General features: G+C 50.7%; 2 protein-coding genes across 2 annotated transcripts; one reads left to right on the top strand and one right to left on the bottom strand.

Annotated features, from left to right (window-relative positions):
• Nucleotides 1-380: 380 nt before the first annotated feature.
• PSMC3 (proteasome 26S subunit, ATPase 3) lies at nucleotides 381-6,606 on the top strand. The gene is made up of 12 exons (XM_026035060.1): nucleotides 381-443; nucleotides 533-613; nucleotides 2,711-2,836; nucleotides 3,670-3,774; nucleotides 3,870-3,932; nucleotides 4,241-4,378; nucleotides 4,507-4,650; nucleotides 4,845-4,993; nucleotides 5,485-5,581; nucleotides 5,729-5,874; nucleotides 6,048-6,129; nucleotides 6,246-6,606. The coding sequence occupies exons 1-12, from the start codon at nucleotides 417-419 to the stop codon at nucleotides 6,354-6,356; spliced, it is 1,269 nt and encodes a 422-aa protein (XP_025890845.1). The 5' UTR covers nucleotides 381-416; the 3' UTR covers nucleotides 6,357-6,606.
• A 367-nt stretch (nucleotides 6,607-6,973) lies between these two features.
• LOC112943801 (transmembrane protein 178B-like) lies at nucleotides 6,974-17,666 on the bottom strand. Its single transcript, XM_026035064.1, has 4 exons — nucleotides 17,288-17,666; nucleotides 11,149-11,262; nucleotides 9,765-9,902; nucleotides 6,974-8,542 (listed from the first exon to the last, which is right to left on the bottom strand). Exons 1-4 carry the CDS (start codon nucleotides 17,664-17,666, stop codon nucleotides 8,298-8,300), a joined length of 876 nt encoding a protein of 291 aa, XP_025890849.1. The 3' UTR covers nucleotides 6,974-8,297.
• Between the last annotated feature and the right edge of the window lie 45 nt (nucleotides 17,667-17,711).

Raw genomic sequence — 17,711 nt, 5'->3', positions numbered from 1 at the left:
CGCGCGCCTGCCCCACGTGCGCGCGCCTGCCCGCGCCCCGCCTGCGCGCCTGCGCGTCAACCGCCCGCGCGAGGCGGGAGGGGGAGGAGGGAGGGGAGCGCTCGGGAGGCGGCCCTGGCGGCGGGCCCCGCCCCTGCCCCGCACCAAGATGGCGGCGCCGCCATCACTCTCACTCAGCAGATTTGGCCGGCGGCACGTGACCGGTCGGTGGGTCAACTCATCTCGTTGGCAGATTCGGCACGGCTGAGTCCGCGCCTCGTAGGGGCGCCGGGGCCCGGACTTGGGGCGCCGAGAAGGGAAGGAAGGAGGTCGAGGCGSCCCAGCCCGCCTAGGGGTTCGTGCCCTGCGCTGGGCGCCCGGCGTGGGCAGCGCGGAATCGGCCGCCCGGCGCGCGGCGCTCCGTTCGCTCGGGCAAGATGGCGTCGGTGTGGGACGAGTCCGAGGTGAGCGGCCGCGGGGCCGGGGCGCTCGGCGGGGCCGGCCGGGGCGGCGCGGGGCCGGCCGCGCGTGACGCCCGCCCTGTGCCCCGCAGGACGGCGTGGGCGAGGAGGTGCTCAAGATGTCCACGGAGGAGATCGTGCAGCGCACGCGCCTCCTCGACAGCGAGATCAAGGTGAGCGCGCCCAGGGGGGCCGCGGGGCGGCCGCTCTCCGGGGCCTGGGCGGCTCGGGCGCCTCGAGGGGATGGGATGGGGTTGGGGATGGGGACGGGAGCCCGCGGTGGTTCCCGTTGCGGGGGTGCCCCCTCAGCCCGGAGCCCCGGGCTTCGTGCAGYGGGTGTGGAGGGCCTGGGGGCCGCGAGCGTGCAGCCCCCCCGGGCAGCCCGCTTTATGTCCGCTCGGAACCGGCTCTTTTAGCTATACCTGTTGTCTCCCAACCTTCCACCGAGTGTTGCTGGSAAGAGTCCGTCTTGCCAGCAGGGGCTGCTGTCAGGACGGGCTGAAGCCTCCCCTTGTCCAGGCTGAGCAAGTCCAGCTTGCTAAGCCTCTCCTTAGCAGGCCTGTGCTTAAGGCCAAGGCTGCGCGCAGTGCAGGCGGGGGCTGTGGCAGCTGCCCCCGTGTGCTGTCCCGCCGCCAGCAGCAGAGCCTCGGGGGCTGTTGGCCCAGCCCGTGGCCGCTGCGCTGTCCAGGAGCCCCATTTCTGCAGGGCTGCCCCCCAGCCGGYGCCCTGCTGGTTTTGCGAGGCGCTTTTCTTGCCCGTGTGCAGAACATTGGCGACTTGTGCAAGGATCCTGCAGGCCCCAACACCACCCCGCTGAGGTCCCTCTGGGTGCCAGCCTTGGGCGTGCAGGACCTTCCCTGCAGTTCCGTGTCATCTGCAAACAGGCTGGGAGAGCTCTGTGTCACTCCTCTAGCTYGCTGATAAAGGTTTTAAACGGGACAGGTCCCAGGGTAGATCTGTCCCAGTATGGACCTGTTCGCATAGAGGAGCACTGCACCTTCCACAGAAGTTGGGTTCTACAGCAACAGTTTTCCTTGGAAGTTTCCCRGGCTACTTTAAATCAAATTTCTGTGTTTTTGTAGTTTTATGCCGCAGATTGTATATTCGCTCCTGATAGCAGTTCTGTCCTGTGGATAGTTATGTGCAACAGGAGAGCATTATGCTCAGATAGGAAGAGTTTGAAAAAGATGTGTTTTAAGGAAGATGCATTTCTCATTAAATAAGAGTCATATAAGGTACTTCAGCTGTGGGCAGTTTTTCAGAGACCCTTTGGTGTTCCAGTTGCCTCTGTGGGTCTCACAGGGCATTTTGAAATTCTAGGATAAGACCCAGGAAAGGAGGCAGAACATGGTGTCAGCTACCACGGAGAAACAGCTGTATTCACTACTTTAGCCTTGGATATAAATGTGCTGTTGGATGGTGATTCATGACTATTTTATGGGKTTTTTTTKTGTGTGTATTTTTTTTTATTCTAGTTGTGATTAAAAGTTAAAATTATATAGAGATGTAAGAAATCTGAATTCTCTGCACACACATCGAAGTGAAGTGCAAGATGAACTAAAATCATCAACTAATGTCCCTTAGTTAAAGCAGGGGTTGCAGGTACGAGGACAGTCCTTCTCAGTGTGAAGCTGGGATCGGGCTGCCCAGGGAAGCTGTTCGGCCTCATCTTTGGGTGGATCCTGTGCAACCTTATCTGACCCCATGGCTGAGTAGGAGGTTAGGTGAGAGAGATCCTGATGTCCCTTCCAAYCTGAATTATCCTMTAAGTCTGTGTCCTGTTGTTTTCCCTGGGATTGTGTCCATCTTCTGTTTAGGTCCTAAGTAACGGGCATTATTCCAGTACTGAGGATTTTGGCTCAAGGAGCACGCAACATATTTTTTCCTTCAGAAACAGTCGATATGATTTGCTTCTCCTGTGCAAGTCTTGATTGATTTATATGGTCCTGCAGAACGTAACTGCTCTATAAAGTGGGGGTGCAGACGGTGGTACAAAGGTAAAGGTGCTGGTGGTCCTGCTGCTCCCAGGAGACGTGAGCCCTAATTCAACCATTGCCCCTGCTCGTACTTCCCATTTGCAGCAGCKCACCTAATAACAGAGCTGCCTTCTACTGCAGACATTGCTTCACTTATAGGTGCAGGTTATCTTAGCTACATTACTGTTGTTCAAAGGTTTGATATTTAGGAAGTGGGKTTTCTGTGACAGCATGATATGGATTTGCTGACTGAGTAACATCTGACAGTAGCTGCCTTAAACATCCCGATTCCAGATCATGAAGAGTGAAGTGCTGAGAGTGACCCATGAGCTTCAGGCCATGAAGGACAAGATCAAAGAGAACAGCGAGAAGATCAAAGTGAACAAAACTTTGCCGTACCTTGTGTCCAATGTCATTGAGGTGAGGCGGGGTGCATCTCTGGAGCGATGCTCAAGGGGTGCACAACTCGTATCTGGAGAAGGGAGGGCAGGGGAGCACATCCMTAACTAGAAACGTGTTATCTTGTCCAACTACTGGTTATTCTGGAGTCCAGACTTTTAAGATTTTCCACTTGGTTTTGTTTGCAGCCGAGAATGCTTCTTGCTTGTCCATTTCTTACGGGGTCATTCCTTAGACCCCTGTTAGCTCTTCTGCATCTGCACAAAACCTGACTACCCAAGTTCACTTAGTATAGACTCAGGGCATGTAATTTGTCACATATTGTCTGCAACTTACATTGACACAGTAAATGAAAAGTGGTGACTCTGTTGTTTAAAATGCTCTAAAAAGTAGTCCTAGCTGGGCATGAACAGGGCTGCTGCAATCAAAGACGCCCTCTTACAAAAGGAATAGGTCTGAGGAATTAACCAAGTASAAAGAAAGAAAAACATGGGTTGGAATTTACAAACCATTCAATGTTTCCATCTTAGCAGACAATACAATGCACTTGCTGCCAGCTCAGTTGATGTGCATGTACCTTACTAGCCAAGGTGCAGGAATACAGGTACTTAGGTGCTTACCCTGCTTTGTTCATTATAAGAAGCTAGTTAAGATAACTGCATAAAAGCCTATAGAGACCCAGACACTGCACTGCATTCCTTTTATAATTCAGTAATTTTGCTGATCTGCTTAATAATGCTAACATTTTCTATTTARAAAATATATAATTTAGTATATAATTCAGAAGCGTTAATCCTGGGATAGCCCTGCTTGTCTGGTTTTATTCTACTGGAATCTCTCGCTCTGGTTCTCAGCTGCTGGATGTTGACCCCAATGACCAGGAGGAGGATGGAGCGAACATTGACCTGGATTCCCAGCGGAAGGGCAAGTGTGCAGTGATCAAGACCTCTACTCGCCAGGTAGGACCCCGTGCACAGTTGGGTGCTCAGAGTGCTGAGTGAGGGGCCCCGTCCTGGTACGGCTGCTTTTGCTGACTTTGACTCCTTTCTCATAGACCTATTTCCTGCCTGTTATTGGGCTGGTTGATGCTGAGAAACTGAAGCCTGGAGACCTAGTGGTGAGTGAAGCAGTTGTGATGTGACATAAGCCAGAAATGTCTGTGTGTGTGTGTGTGTGTGTGTCTTGTTTCCTTTTGAAAGGAGGCACTCTGTCCAGATTGCTTTGAAACCCCTCTGTGCTAAACTTCTAGTGTTGTAGTTTTGGCCACTCTGCCAAGCTGTGGTGATTTGGTGAGTGTCTGTTAGAACTGCTGTTAATGTTTTGGAGCTCCTGAAGATCTTGTGAATCACTTTTAGTTGCATAATTATTAACAACTGCTGCCTAAGGGGCCTTCTTTAAGCAAAGCTGGTGGATTTATGTTTACAGGGAGTGAACAAAGACTCTTACTTGATCCTGGAGACTCTGCCTACGGAATATGATTCACGGGTGAAAGCCATGGAGGTGGATGAGAGGCCCACAGAGCAGTACAGTGACATCGGGGGGCTGGATAAACAAATCCAGGAGGTGATGCCTTACATTCCATTTGTGGTGTGACTGCAGGCTGAAGTCTCTGAGCTTCAGCTCGTAGTTGAGGCAGCCTGGGTTTGTGGAGTGGGATGGTTCTATGGCTTCATATGTTTCTTTTGCTGCAGCTTGTGGAGGCCATTGTCCTGCCAATGAATCATAAGGAGAAGTTTGAAAATTTGGGTATACAGCCACCCAAAGGAGTGCTGATGTATGGACCTCCTGGGACAGGGAAGACGCTTTTAGCTCGAGCGTGTGCTGCCCAGACCAAGGTAAGAGGAAACTTCTAATGCACATGTTGTAGGATAGTAGCTGAAAAAGAATGTGTCTAAGGAAGAAGGAGTTAATACGGCTAAACTGGAATTGTGATTCTTTGTGTTTGCATGTTTATTTATGAGTTTTTGGTAGCATTCAGCACTAACAATCTTAGGAAACTAGGTGTAGGATTTTCTCTCCCATTCCGCAGGCTACCTTCCTGAAGCTTGCTGGCCCACAGCTCGTGCAGATGTTCATTGGTGATGGCGCTAAGCTGGTACGAGATGCCTTTGCTTTAGCCAAGGAGAAAGCCCCCTCCATCATCTTTATTGATGAACTGGATGCCATTGGCACCAAAAGGTGAGGTGTAGGCCATGTTGTAAAGCGCTTGGGTGTGTAGTCCTTAGTCTGAGTTTGTGAGATAAGCCTGGCTTAATGCAAGGCCTGGTCAGAGACACAGGGCAAAACAATGACAGCAGTTGTCAAACTCCTCAAGCTGGTGAGTGAAACACAGTGACCCTGAAGAGCCACCCGATGTTGCCCAGCAGTTCACATCTGTTCTCTGGTGACTGCATCAGGGACATGGAGGTGTTTGCCCTCATTTACTGCTTGGGCTCGGACAACATCAGCCCTGTTTAAGGCTAAGGATGTCATGGGACGTCAATGCTGCTGATGGTTATTCTTGTCACAGTTGCTCATCAGTGCAAGACCTGCTGCAGCTTCAAGGCAGCCTGAGAAAAGCTTAGCCAAGCAGTGTGCCTGCAGCAACTGTGCCTTTCAACCTGAGGAGAATAGGAGGGCAGAGTGGTCAGGCTCAAGCTGATAGCTTTTTTTCCTTGCCTCTTCCTCAGGTTTGATAGTGAGAAGGCTGGTGACCGGGAGGTGCAGAGGACCATGCTGGAGCTGCTTAATCAACTGGATGGTTTCCAACCCAACACACAAGTCAAGGTGGGGTCTAGCAGAAAGTACTGCTGAGGCCCAGGAGTCTCTGGCAGAAGATGCAAAACAGTGTGCAGGGAAGCAGCACAGTGGATGCCCRTGCAGGAGAGGTCTGTGCTGTGGGTGCCTCAGACTGATGATGCTGTTTCTACCTAGGTGATTGCTGCAACCAACCGGGTTGATATCTTGGACCCAGCTCTGCTGCGCTCTGGCCGATTAGATCGCAAGATCGAGTTCCCAATGCCTAACGAGGAAGCCCGAGCCAGAATCATGCAGATCCATTCACGCAAAATGAATGTCAGGTAGAGAAGCGGAATGGCCTGCTGGGGCTGTGTTTGCCCTGTGTGGTGATGGTACTTCTTTCTGTGGGGTGGGAGGCACTCTATTTTTTTTGGATATTTATTTAAGGAAGCTCCATATCTTGCTTTTTCTGTTGTTTACACGTTCTGGGATTTCTTTTTTCCCCCATTTTCAGTCCTGATGTGAATTATGAGGAACTGGCTCGCTGCACAGATGATTTCAATGGAGCCCAGTGCAAAGCAGTGTGTGTGGAAGCGGTAAGAGTTCCTAACTCGTAGCCTGCACAGAGAGGAGGGGGCTGTGTAAGCTGGAACTGGGTAACTTTGAGCTGATAGGCTGCTCACATGCCTCTAAATCCACTCTCTTGGGGCAGGGGATGATCGCCCTGCGCCGTGGCGCTACAGAGCTCACCCACGAGGACTACATGGAGGGAATCCTGGAGGTTCAAGCAAAGAAAAAAGCCAATCTGCAGTACTATGCCTGATCTCTGCCCAGGCACGAGGGTGGCCTTGGCTTTGGTTGAGAGAGGACAAGACTGGACTGTACCACTTACTTTCTGTCTAGAAAAAATAAAACTTTTTTTTTCCTTCTAAGAACAAATCCTTGTTGTGTTGGGGCCATTGCCCTTCCTGTATCGTCCTGCAACTACAACAGGGAAGGGGAGAACCTCCCTAATTTGGTGCCCATCCTGCTGCCTTTGGAGCCTCCTTCTGCTATAACCGGATTAACTCCTGCTGCGCTACTTCTGGCTGAGGAGCAACAGGTAGCAGTGCAGTAAGAGCGCTCCCAAACAGATGCTCTGCAGCTCAGCACCTCCCTGTCACCTGTGCAGCCAGTGTACAGACTGTGTACACAGTGTACAACAGTGTGAGGGTCTTCCCAACTTTTGAACAAACACTGATCTTGCAAGGGAGAAGTAACAACATTCACACTTGTTTATTATCTGACCTTCATCGTGGAAGCTTTAATACAGTGGTTGATCTGTGAGTTCTCAGGTGMCTCAGTCTGGTAATTAGTGGGAAAGAATCTTCATCTACAGAGCAGGTCTTTCAGTACTTTTAATGCCAGTTGAGAATTACAACTTCCATTTAAAAATTACACTTTTCATAAATACACTGACTTTATCATTAAATATCTTACATGCCACTGTATTGTATTTGAAATACAATGTAAACATCCCTAAATGCTGGCCATCGCATCTTTACCTGTGCAGTTTTTGAAAGCTGGGGAGAGGGGTGGGGAATGTGAGGGAAGAAAGAACAGATGAATGAAAGAAAAATGCACCCCCGGCACTTTGGCTGATGTTCCTGAGTTAGCCCTGGTGCTTACAGTGGTTCCAAGGCTCTTCCCACTCATCCTGGAGCGGGAGCTTGTGCCAGGGGAGCACGTGTGTTCCCGCCTTGCTGCGTGGGGGAGACACGGGAGATATAAAGGGGGGGGAGGGCTGAAGTGAGCAGAAGCCCCACGTTCCTGAGGAAAACCCTGCAGCTCCTTTGGACGTTCAGTTACCGGGGGCTGTACCTTGCCTGCCAGGCGAGCAGGTCTGCTATTCAGGCTCAGGGGGAGCTGCCCATCTCCTTTCACAGAACAGCATCACACCCACACCTAGCCTGGTGAAAGCTGATCCCAGCAGCTCTAACTATGACTTACCTTYGTATACAAACACCTGCCGTGGGCCCCCAGCAGCACAGTTGTAAGCTGCACGTTGCATGAATCTCCCCATTAAAACAAGGATATATTGTTTGAGTAACCTTACCTGTGTAAGAAGCTGAGGAAAACTTTCCCCTGCTTTCCTAAAGCCAGCAAGAGTTTTATCAGTCTTGCTGCTCCAGACTCAATCAGCTTRATTAAATAGCTGATCCTATAGCACAGACCAGCACAGCTTTCTGCTTTAGATGAATTAATACTAAGAATGGGCTAATTCTTTGGCCTAAACCTCGGCTTAGATCAAGGTTCTTTTGGGAAATGATGGCCTGAGCTGACAYGAGACATGTCTTGCAAAAGTGTTCAAGCCAACTTCACCCACCTCCTTGCCCTAATTGGGGTCTGAATTACAACAGACCTGCAGCAATAGAGTTGGTGCGTAAACATCCTTACAAATGGACAAGAACAGGACCATGAGGTACAGTTCAGAAAAGAGCACAAAAAAAGCCACAGCCTTGAAATTAATCCCTTGTAAACAGAAGAGAATAAAACAAAAGAAAAGAACCATTCCCCCTTAAACCATCAATGAGCAAATCAGCAATAATTCGAACCTGGAGTTGCTTGCAATGTCTAAGACTGAAGTCCTAGCAGCACCCCCAGGGTGGTATTCGCACAGCTCCGGCACCGCTCTCCGTGTGCTGACGTGCCGCTTCTTCCTGGTGGTATCCCACAACTCTGCCCAGGCTGAGCTTCCCAGAGTCTCGGCTCGCTCCCTCGGGGGTCACACAGCCCCGTTTTCTTGTCTGGGTTTTTGTACCGGTGCCCGAGACGTGTTGAGTGAGGGGGCCAGCGTACAGAGGAAGCCAGCGAGCAGCGTGAGGCCCAGGCCGCCCCAGGCGCAGAACATGGACCAGCCATAGCCGTGGCTGATGTCCTCGGGCAGCCCGTAGACGTARCGAGGGTAGCGCGACAGCTCAAAGTTGATCCCAGCGACGCATGTGCAGAGCGAGATGATGCAGCACGTACCTGCAGGGGACAAGCAAGAGGCTTCTGCGCTGCCCTCACTAAGGTTAATTAGTTAATTAGTACTTTCTTTTCTTTTTTTTTCTCTACCTTTCTTTCTTCACCCTGTCCGCCTATTTCAAAGTCAAGAAACAACAAAATTTTACATTTCGTTTTCTTCCACCAGCCATCCTTCTTACAAAGTGAGAGGGTGGAAACAGACTTACAAGGGAAAGAAAAAAATATATATGCATAGGCCTATAGCATCCTGCAGTTCCCAAATAACCAATATTGCCTTTCATCCCTCTCTTGAGATTTAGAGCTCAGGTGGTTGCACCTCATCATGCTTCACCTGGGCCATTACTTATATCCAGTGACTAATGTCTGGATATAAGCTGCTGGGTCACAGCACCCATGGGAGGTAGAGAGCTGGAGCCTGTTGGGGCCAAGCATCCATCTCAATTTCTGCTGTGACCCTCTGAGCTGCCAGCTGCAGCTGCGGCCCCTAGAGCTAGCCCCACATTTGGGCACCTGCCTGTTTGGCTGCTCCTCAGGCACTAGGTACCTAACTATCAGCAAGGGGCACAATATGACAGTTCTCTAAGTCTAGCAAGTAAAAGCTAGGGAGGAAAAAAAGGAAAAAAAAAAAATCAACTCTGCAGCATTAAGGCTTTCCGGTCTAAGTCACTGAACCAGGGACAAACGTGCAAGCTTTAAATGGCACTAGCAGTCATTGCACACTGCAGAAACAGGCTCTAAAATAGACCTCCATTAAAAGGAAAGATATACTATCCTTTGGATTCAGGGTTCACAAATGAAGAATATATATGTGTGTGTATACATATATATATATATAAAAAAACAAATGATGTACTTTATATATACTTTTTAATATTCCAAATCAGAGTTGGGTATTAGAATCTAGGCAGGTCACATCTGTCTTGATCAATCATATCAATTCACACCAAGCAGCTGAATGCCTGTGCACACTCAGCTACTTCACACTTCTGAAATTAACCCTTTTTTCTTTCTTTTTAATATCCCCGTTGGCCACAAATCCACTCTTGCTTCAACCCTAAAACAAAACAAACAAACCCTCTTTCATGATGTTCTGGAATTGATAATTAAATCCCCCTCTTCCTTTTTTCCTCTTTCCCCTTTTCTAAACAGAAATTCTGCTGCACTGTTAGCTGCAGGGCCTGACATGTCGTGTCAGAAGCAAAACACGAAAGCGAAAGGCTCTCACCTCCCATCAGGAAGAGCAGCCCGGCCACATACTGCATGAGCTCCTGCTGCTTGCAGCAGCCCAGCACACCAATAATCCACCCAAAGAGGATGATGGAGACCGCCATGCCAATGAAGCCAGCTGTCATCCTCCGCAGGTCTGAGGGAAAAGAAAGGAGAGAAGCAAGAAAGAGGAAATGAAGAGGGAGGCACCTAGACAGGACAGCACGGAGAGAGCCCAGACAGCCTGGGGTTTGCTGATCCTAAAGTTTGAGCTCTGCCCTGGGCATCTCCTCCTGTAGCTTCTTTGAAATAAATGATTTGTGCTTTAGTCTGAAGCTTAGGGAATTCAGCCAACTGGACTCCTGAATGCTGGGCACTGCAAAGCTAGAGAACATACCGCTCTTAACCAAGGTATCTGCTGTGTCCAACCAAAGTACCTACTTCCCACCCAGGAAGAACAGCAGCCTGGTGCCTGCACCATGGGGCAGGAGCAGCCCATCAGCACCAGCAGAATTAATGCTGCAACGACTTGCAAATGTCAGCGCTGCAAGGGCTTTCCTTTTTGTTCATGGTGTGTCTCTTTGGGGTGGAGTTTGCTGGGTGAGTGTCAGCTGAAGACAGAACCAAAAGCAGCAGGAAGGGACAGTGACGGGGAAGTAAAYGACTAGCACACGGAAGGCAGGCAGTGGGAAGTAACGATGGGGAGAGTGGGAAGGCAAGAGTGGACAGCAGATCCAAGCAGTATGAACAGAACAACTACAGTAAGAGGCTCTAAAGACACTGCTCAGTGGTATGAGCAGCACCTTGGTATCCACAGGTGCTGTTGTCTCATGCTGCTTCAGTCTTTAGCTGGATTTCCTCAGCACTGAGGTTCATATGACTGGGGCTAAACAGAGTTATGTGAGGCAAAGGCAACAGACAACAAATACGGGGAGAAGCAGGGGCAGAAGAGACTCATTTCTGGCAGCAGACTCTAGTGGTCACTCAAGCGTCTGAGAAGGACATTGGCAGGAGGCAGCTTGTGGGCAGGGAATTAACAACAGGAGGTTGCAGGGACGTTTTCCACGAGCACTGGTGGCAGGGGAGCTACCAGTCACCAGGCACATATGGTGACTGCAACAAGCTCCGTGCAGGACTTACAGGACTATGGTACCTTTGCTGTAATCGAGGTAGGAATCATCTACACCTGGCAACACACTGCACACTCCCGCTTTCCCAAACTCGTCCTCACAACCACTCCAGTCTCATGTCCACTTCCAGTTATACCGTGCCAGCTACTTGCTCAGCCTCTCTCCCTAACAAGTATTTATGCTTAGACATCAGCCAAGGCGAAACCCCCACCCAGCCCAGTCATAAGGCGTGAAATAATCTGACCATTTTACGTTCTGCTTGGGCTTACTTACGGAGCGCATGCCACTCATCCTGCCGGATGGTGTTGGTGATGTTAACGGGCAAGTTGCGTGGCAGCGAGCTAGAGGTGTAGTGGTACTTCACAGCAGTGCAGCGCTGAATAACACCTGCAAAAGAGACACCAGTGTGATACGGAGGGGAAACTCAGYGCCTTGCACTTGCTGCTGAGGGTACTAGGAGAATTTTAGCTCAATAACAGAGCAAATATAACACAAAGGGAACTGTTACTTCAAAGCTTCAGGGATTAGGAGGGGATGGAGTCTTGCTACAAACAAGCCCTGGAGAAGAGGGAACGGGGTGCTGACCCAAGAGGACAGGGCTGAAGATAAACACTAAYGACAGTCTCCAAAATAGCTGTGGAGACTTCCTAGAGAAATTGGTATGAGGCTCTTGGGATGGCTGAGGAGACCTGAACATTTCAGAGCACCAACAGGACTGGTTTGGTCTCTAAGGAGACGGAACTGAATCACTTCAGAAAATTTGGAATGAATACTGGAAAGTGAATTGCTTGGGAGGAAAACTTGAATTCCCTCCAGTCGCGTTGGCTCKTTGCTTTGCTTTCCATTAACAGTGATGCCCAGGTAGGCTTGTTCCCACTGTATTTAAAGAAAAGCGTATCCCACAATCAAATGTGTCCCTCCACCCACGTGCCTTTTAGAAGGGGTTTTTAAYGCAGCATATCAGTAACAGCGAAGACCTCGCAGAAGAGGGCATCTTTCCCCCTTTTACYGACACAGCTGGGACAGAGGAGAGCTCAGACAAACGCAATGGGGACAAAGAGAACAGCCAGAAAGATAAAGGGCCAAGGGTGACAAGAAGCCYCCTAAACAAGGGCTGCAGGGTCACAGACACTACTTGARTGCTAGGGCGTTCGCAGAAGAATCACTCGGAAGCAAATGCAGAGCCCAGACGGGGAGSTAAGGAAGGGGTGACCAGCCCCCARCAAGGACCAGCAGCCTTCAGCTTTGCGGAGGACTTGAGGAAAGCAGCAGCAGCAGGCAGCTTTGCTCTCCTCTCCCAGMAGTGGGGTCATGACTTAGCTCTCCAGGAACGCTCCCCTGGAACCACACAGCTGAGTTCCCACAAGGAGGTCGCTTCCCCTCTGTAGGATTAGGAGCTGGATGCAAGAGCCCCTGCCAGTCACAGTGATGGGGCCAGGAAGGTAAACGTGATCTGAATTTCCCCACATTAAGAAAACACCAGTGTTTACTACMGAAATGCACAAAGAAGAAATGAAAAGATCACATCCAAAGAAAGAAATACATGGAAAAGCCTGAGGGCTCTGTGGCTAAAGCCCTGCAGCAGCGAGGGCCCACAGCAGCTCCCTGCCTCRGCCGCAGCCCCCAGCCGGCGCGGAGCCGCTGCCTTCCCCTCCCGCCTTGTGCTTGTCCAGCTGGCCCYACAGGGCAACCGGGCAGAGGGGTGCAAGCTCACTTGCAAAACCCTGCATACATCCACATTAAAAACTCAGGCCACATACAGCACATTACAGTATCTAATTAACTTAAGCAGCCACTGATAAGGTAGTAACTTGTGTTCAACAAATGCACTCACACATACTGCAGAGGAACACGTTTACAGTCCAAACTGAAGAGATTTTAGATTGCAAAGCGCATGGGTTTCATCAAAAGTAAGAAGCACTACATTTAAAGCAATATCTTATATAAAAGCCGGGACTACTTTGTAGCTCGTCAGAGCAAAATTAGAGAGTAGTGAAGCACACAACAAAATACTCTTATATCCAATATGATCAAAGCTAAGGAATCCTTAGCTGAAACTTTACCAAGTAAATCCTTGCTCCTCAATGTTACGCTAGAAGAAAGCAAAACCCYCCCAGCGTTTCTTACACAAAATCCACGGCCTTCAGTTACGTGATCACAAGCTCTTCTTTGCTGTAAGATTCCCACTGTGCTGAGTGCACAGGAYGGACCTGCTCTGGTATGAGCCACTGTGGGCAAAACAAGCAAGGGCCCTTGGCGGAGGGGCCTTCCCATCTGCTGGAAAAACTGGGACACGTAGGCCAGGGAGGCAGGGGAGCAGCGGAGCAGTGAGGTGCCTCAAGCCGAACACCACCCACCTTCTCCCCTGCAGTTATTACGTGCACACCAACTCTTGGCAGCTACGTTTCATCTGCAGTTGCTAGCTCACTTTTTCTGCTCTTCTGGGTGTGATTTGCAGCAACACTCAGACATACCACACTGCTCCATGGAGCCTCATTTATGATGGCACTGCACTTTATTCTCTAAGGACCCAAGAAAAAAGAAAAAAAAAAGTTTTTCGGTCTTAAAGTCACTACAAAGTCAAGGGTATCTCAAAGGTACCCAGAATTATCAGGCACCTTTGCCCAAAGTCCTTTTATACTTTAGATCCCGATCCATAAGATGGAGACAACATATTGGCCTCCATGTTAGAAAGTTGCTAGCACAGAGATTTTGCTTTTGTTTATGAAGAGTCAGACAAGCACTGTAAGCAAGTCTGCCAAAACTAAAAATGTTGCCTTCAGACAAAGGCAAATAGTTTGGAGTAATGTGGTGAGCAAGAAGGAGAAAAAAATGAGTATTGTCTTTTCTGCACACAAAGAATTTGAGAACCCAGGGCAGAGCAGGGCAGGGGTCTGTGTGATTAGATCATCATAATGCAGATGTACAAGGTAAAGATTACATAGAGAGCCTGTTCCCAGGAATTCCTGTTGGCATTAGCAGAAAACTATGAATGTTGTACWGCATGTGCGATTTTCATGATTAAAAGAGTGAGTGTAAGAAGCAATGCACATTGCATTGTGCAGTAGTGACACCTTCATGGCTGAGCTACACGATGGTGGCCTCCCAAAGCCAATGTGTGCACATGCCTTGCATGCACATCCCTGCTTCCCTCAGCTCCGCGGGCAGGTTTCCCTTCCATGTCCTCATCCTGCCCCTGGGGCACATGCAGGAGTGTCCCTGAACAAGCCCTTTTCCCTGCCTGATGATTGGCACTGGGCAGGACTGGGGCATTTGGGCTACACAGGATTTCTGGACCTCTAGGGCCCAGCCTGAGCACAGGCTCCATTTCCTAAGCTGCCAGACACCTGGAATGTCAGAGCCAGGCCAGCTCTAGCACRTTCAGTTTGTAATCCCAGGCCTTGCTCCCCACATTTTTCTCGGTTTAGTCTCTTTGAAACGCGTGGGTTTCTCCTTTACGCTGCCCACAGCAACAGTAGGTGGTGGAGGAGCTCTTACTCTCCGTTTGGATCCCCAAGCTGTTATTTTGGAGCAGTTCAGCTCTCACACAGCCGGGAGAGGTCCTCTCTGCACACAAGCAAGGCTGGAAACGGCCGAGGGCCGCTGCTGCTGAGCTACCACRGGCCAGTCCAGCCTCCGCTCCCTTGTGCCTCAGGCCCAAACACCCACGAAAGCCCCCAGCATATTCCTGCCATTGCTGTGCAGCAGTGAGAACAGCAACAGCATTGCACTGTCCCCATCGTCACCAGACTTGGAGAATCAGCTTTTCTTCATTGAGCCATGATAACTCTTCCCAACAAATTTTACTTGCCTATGGCCACAAGTGAACAGACTGAGTTAACTACCCTGCCTGCACTGTAGCTCCTCAGTCATGCAACGCTCCCAGCTCATCAGTGGGGACGGATGGGGAGTTGAGACACCACAACAGAGCAGTTTCCCTTCAATGGCCTCATTAACACCACAGACCAGAGCATCCCTCTGATCAAGCCTCCAGTGGGTCTTGGGCCTTCCCAGCTATGTCGGGGCACTAAGAGCTCGTGTCACCCCAGTGCTTGACAGAACAACCAGCCCCAGCCTGGGCTCTTCTCAAAGCAAACTCGACAAAGCCTCTCGTGTGAGTCTCTTTCCATTTCCAGAATTTACTGGAGATAAAACATACATTGCTCAAACCAATCCACCAGGTTATCCAAAAGGGCCGATTTGATTTGATCTTTCCCAATTAATAATTTTCTTCTTTGTAAGCAACACTTTTTTCTTTTTTTTTTTTTTTTTTTTTTTTTTTTTTTTTTTGCTGTATCACTTATGCAGCCCATAACCCACCTAGCACAAGCTCAAGTGGGGATGTGTAGGGCTAAAGTTCTTACACGGGAGGCTCACAGAGTGCCTCCCTACACACAAAGTTTCCCCTTCAAATATTTCAGGTTATTGTCTGCAATTTCACACTAATTGCTACACTTGTTTTCYTCTATTTGGTTTATACACACTTACCTCTTCTGCCTTTCCTCTTAACTGTATTTTAAAAGTGAAACTGTCTGTTTTTTTATGATTCAAAAATAGCAATGCTATATATTAAGAAGGATCCYACATATTTTCTCTCCTTATATTTAAATATTTACTCCTCCATTTTGCCYAACATTTTTTGACTCCTGCTTCTTCCCTTTCATTTATGTGCTTTGTACTAAGAGCAGTAGATAAACACTGCATTAGAAATTCATGTAATTATTTAAATGAATAAGGGTACTTGTGGTCTTAATCACTTACTCAGAACTCAAGAGAGATTCAGACAGGAAGAAAAAAGCCCTTATTCTAGAGACACAAGCAAATCAAGAGTATAGATCCTAATTAAAACTACCACTAGACTTTCACAAGAATTACTTACTCCTCTGTCACTGAAAGCCTATAAAAATCTTTAGTTTTAAAAATACATGAAGGCCTCATATCACCAAAGATCTAGCTGGAACATCCCTGCAAGCACAGAAGGGGGAAGGGGGCTTTCAGAGGTGCATGCAGTTATTATTAGTAGCTCACACCAAAAATAATTTGCTTCTGTTGCTCAGAAGCTCCAGCCCTAGCAGTGTGCTCGAGAAAAGAGCCGTGCTTGGCCACCGCTGCTTAGTTACAGCTGCCAGAGAAAAGACAGGCATGGTGGGAACAAGGGAAGGCAGCCAGTGAAGCAAGTGGGGCAGGCTGAGAGCCCCGTGTGTYGAGGGCTTGGCTCTACAAGAATGATTATTAATAACCTTTTCTTTTATACAATGATGTCATATAAAACATCTTTATGTTTGTAGTATCTTTACAGTAGATACTACAGAGCAAATACACCAAAAGGCGTAAGGGAAGCAAGGTTTGTAGGGAAAGGCAATCTCTTTCATTAGACCAGCTGAAGTATGAATGTAGAAGGAAAGCCATTCAGACCCCCGAGTCCCCACAGCTTTACCCTTGTGGCCCCATGCAAGGCCCTTAGTCACACACATAATGCGCCCATGCAGCTGAGGGCAGCGTGCCCCAAACCTGTGGGTGTGGGGAACCCACAGGCACTYCTTTCACTCCCTTCCCCAGCCCTTGCTGATCATAATGGGAGCCAAAAACAGAAAAATAAATACATATTTTAAGTGACAGGGACCATTAATAGACTGAAACTAATGAGCTRCCGTTCGGTGAAGTGAGATCAACTGGAAATATAAATGAAAAAGCAAGAAGATGATTAAATAAAGAAGCTAATCAGGCGGCCCTTGAGTTTCTAGAAGTCAGAGTCCCTGCAATTTCTTGGTAAGAAGGGACAACAGGAGTGGAGCTTCCCGGCGCCAGCGCGCGCGGCCTCCCCTGTGCAGGGGGAGCACAGGGGACAAGCACCTGGGCTGGAGGCCTCGCTGAGCAGCTGCCCCCACTGCCCCTGGGCAGCAGCCCCATCCAGCGCCCCAATGGAAGCGCTTCTCCCAGCCCTCTACACTGACATGCACTTGCTGGATCAATGAGCCTCCTCATTTATTAACCATTCGCAGCATTTCTTGACCTTAAGCTCGTTTTGTAAGGCCCGCAGCGCCTCGCTAGCGGTGCCGCGGAGCCCAGGATCCCCGTGTCTCCAGGTGCCACCRCGGCAGGAGCTCCGCAGCATCCCCGGCCTCAGCGCTGCGGTGCCGGCGGGTGCGGAGCGGCCCCGGCGAGGCCTGCAGCGCCCGCCGCAACGGGCGGAGGAACAACAGGTCCCTTCCCTGGCCGGGGCACCCGGAGCTACCACCGTGCCAAAGGGCGCTCCGCAACGGACGGGGTGCCGGGCTCGGGGCATGCCCCGCTCCGAGCGCTTGCGGCCCCGCGCCCGCCGGCCCGGGCCCTCCCGCAGGGCCGCGCTCAGCACCACGGACAGCAGCGCGCGGCCCCGGCCCCGGCCCCGCCGCGCGGCCCCGGCGCGCACCTTTGCGGATGAGCTCCTCGCTGTCCGGCTCGTAGCCCGCGCGGTGGCAGCGCCGCCAGAGCCCCGAGACGGTGGAGTTGAAGCGGCGGCCGCAGTGCGAGTCCAGGGCGGCGGCGACGGCGGGCGGCGCGGGGGCGGGCGGCCGCCCGGGCAGCAGGGCCCGCGGGGGCCGCGCGCGCAGCGGCAGGTGCGAGCTGGGCGCCGACATGGAGCCCGGCGGGTCGCTGCGCTTGTGGCCGAAGCCGCGGCAGCGCTCGCGGTGCCGCCGCGCGTCCGTCTCGTACCACGAGTCGGTGCCGATGGCCACGGCGAGCAGCGCCAGGGCGGCGGCGGCCAGGAGCAGCCCGCAGCCGCTCAGCGCCTGAGCCGCGGCCGCCATCTTAGCGCGCCGGGGGCGGCAGGGCGGGCGCTTCCCCTGCAGCGC

Source organism: Nothoprocta perdicaria, unplaced genomic scaffold, assembly GCF_003342845.1.
Source record: "Nothoprocta perdicaria isolate Ctin4 unplaced genomic scaffold, notPer1 scaffold_156, whole genome shotgun sequence".
Classification (NCBI taxonomy): Eukaryota; Metazoa; Chordata; class Aves; order Tinamiformes; family Tinamidae; genus Nothoprocta; species Nothoprocta perdicaria.
This window is presented reverse-complemented; position numbering and strand designations above follow the sequence as displayed.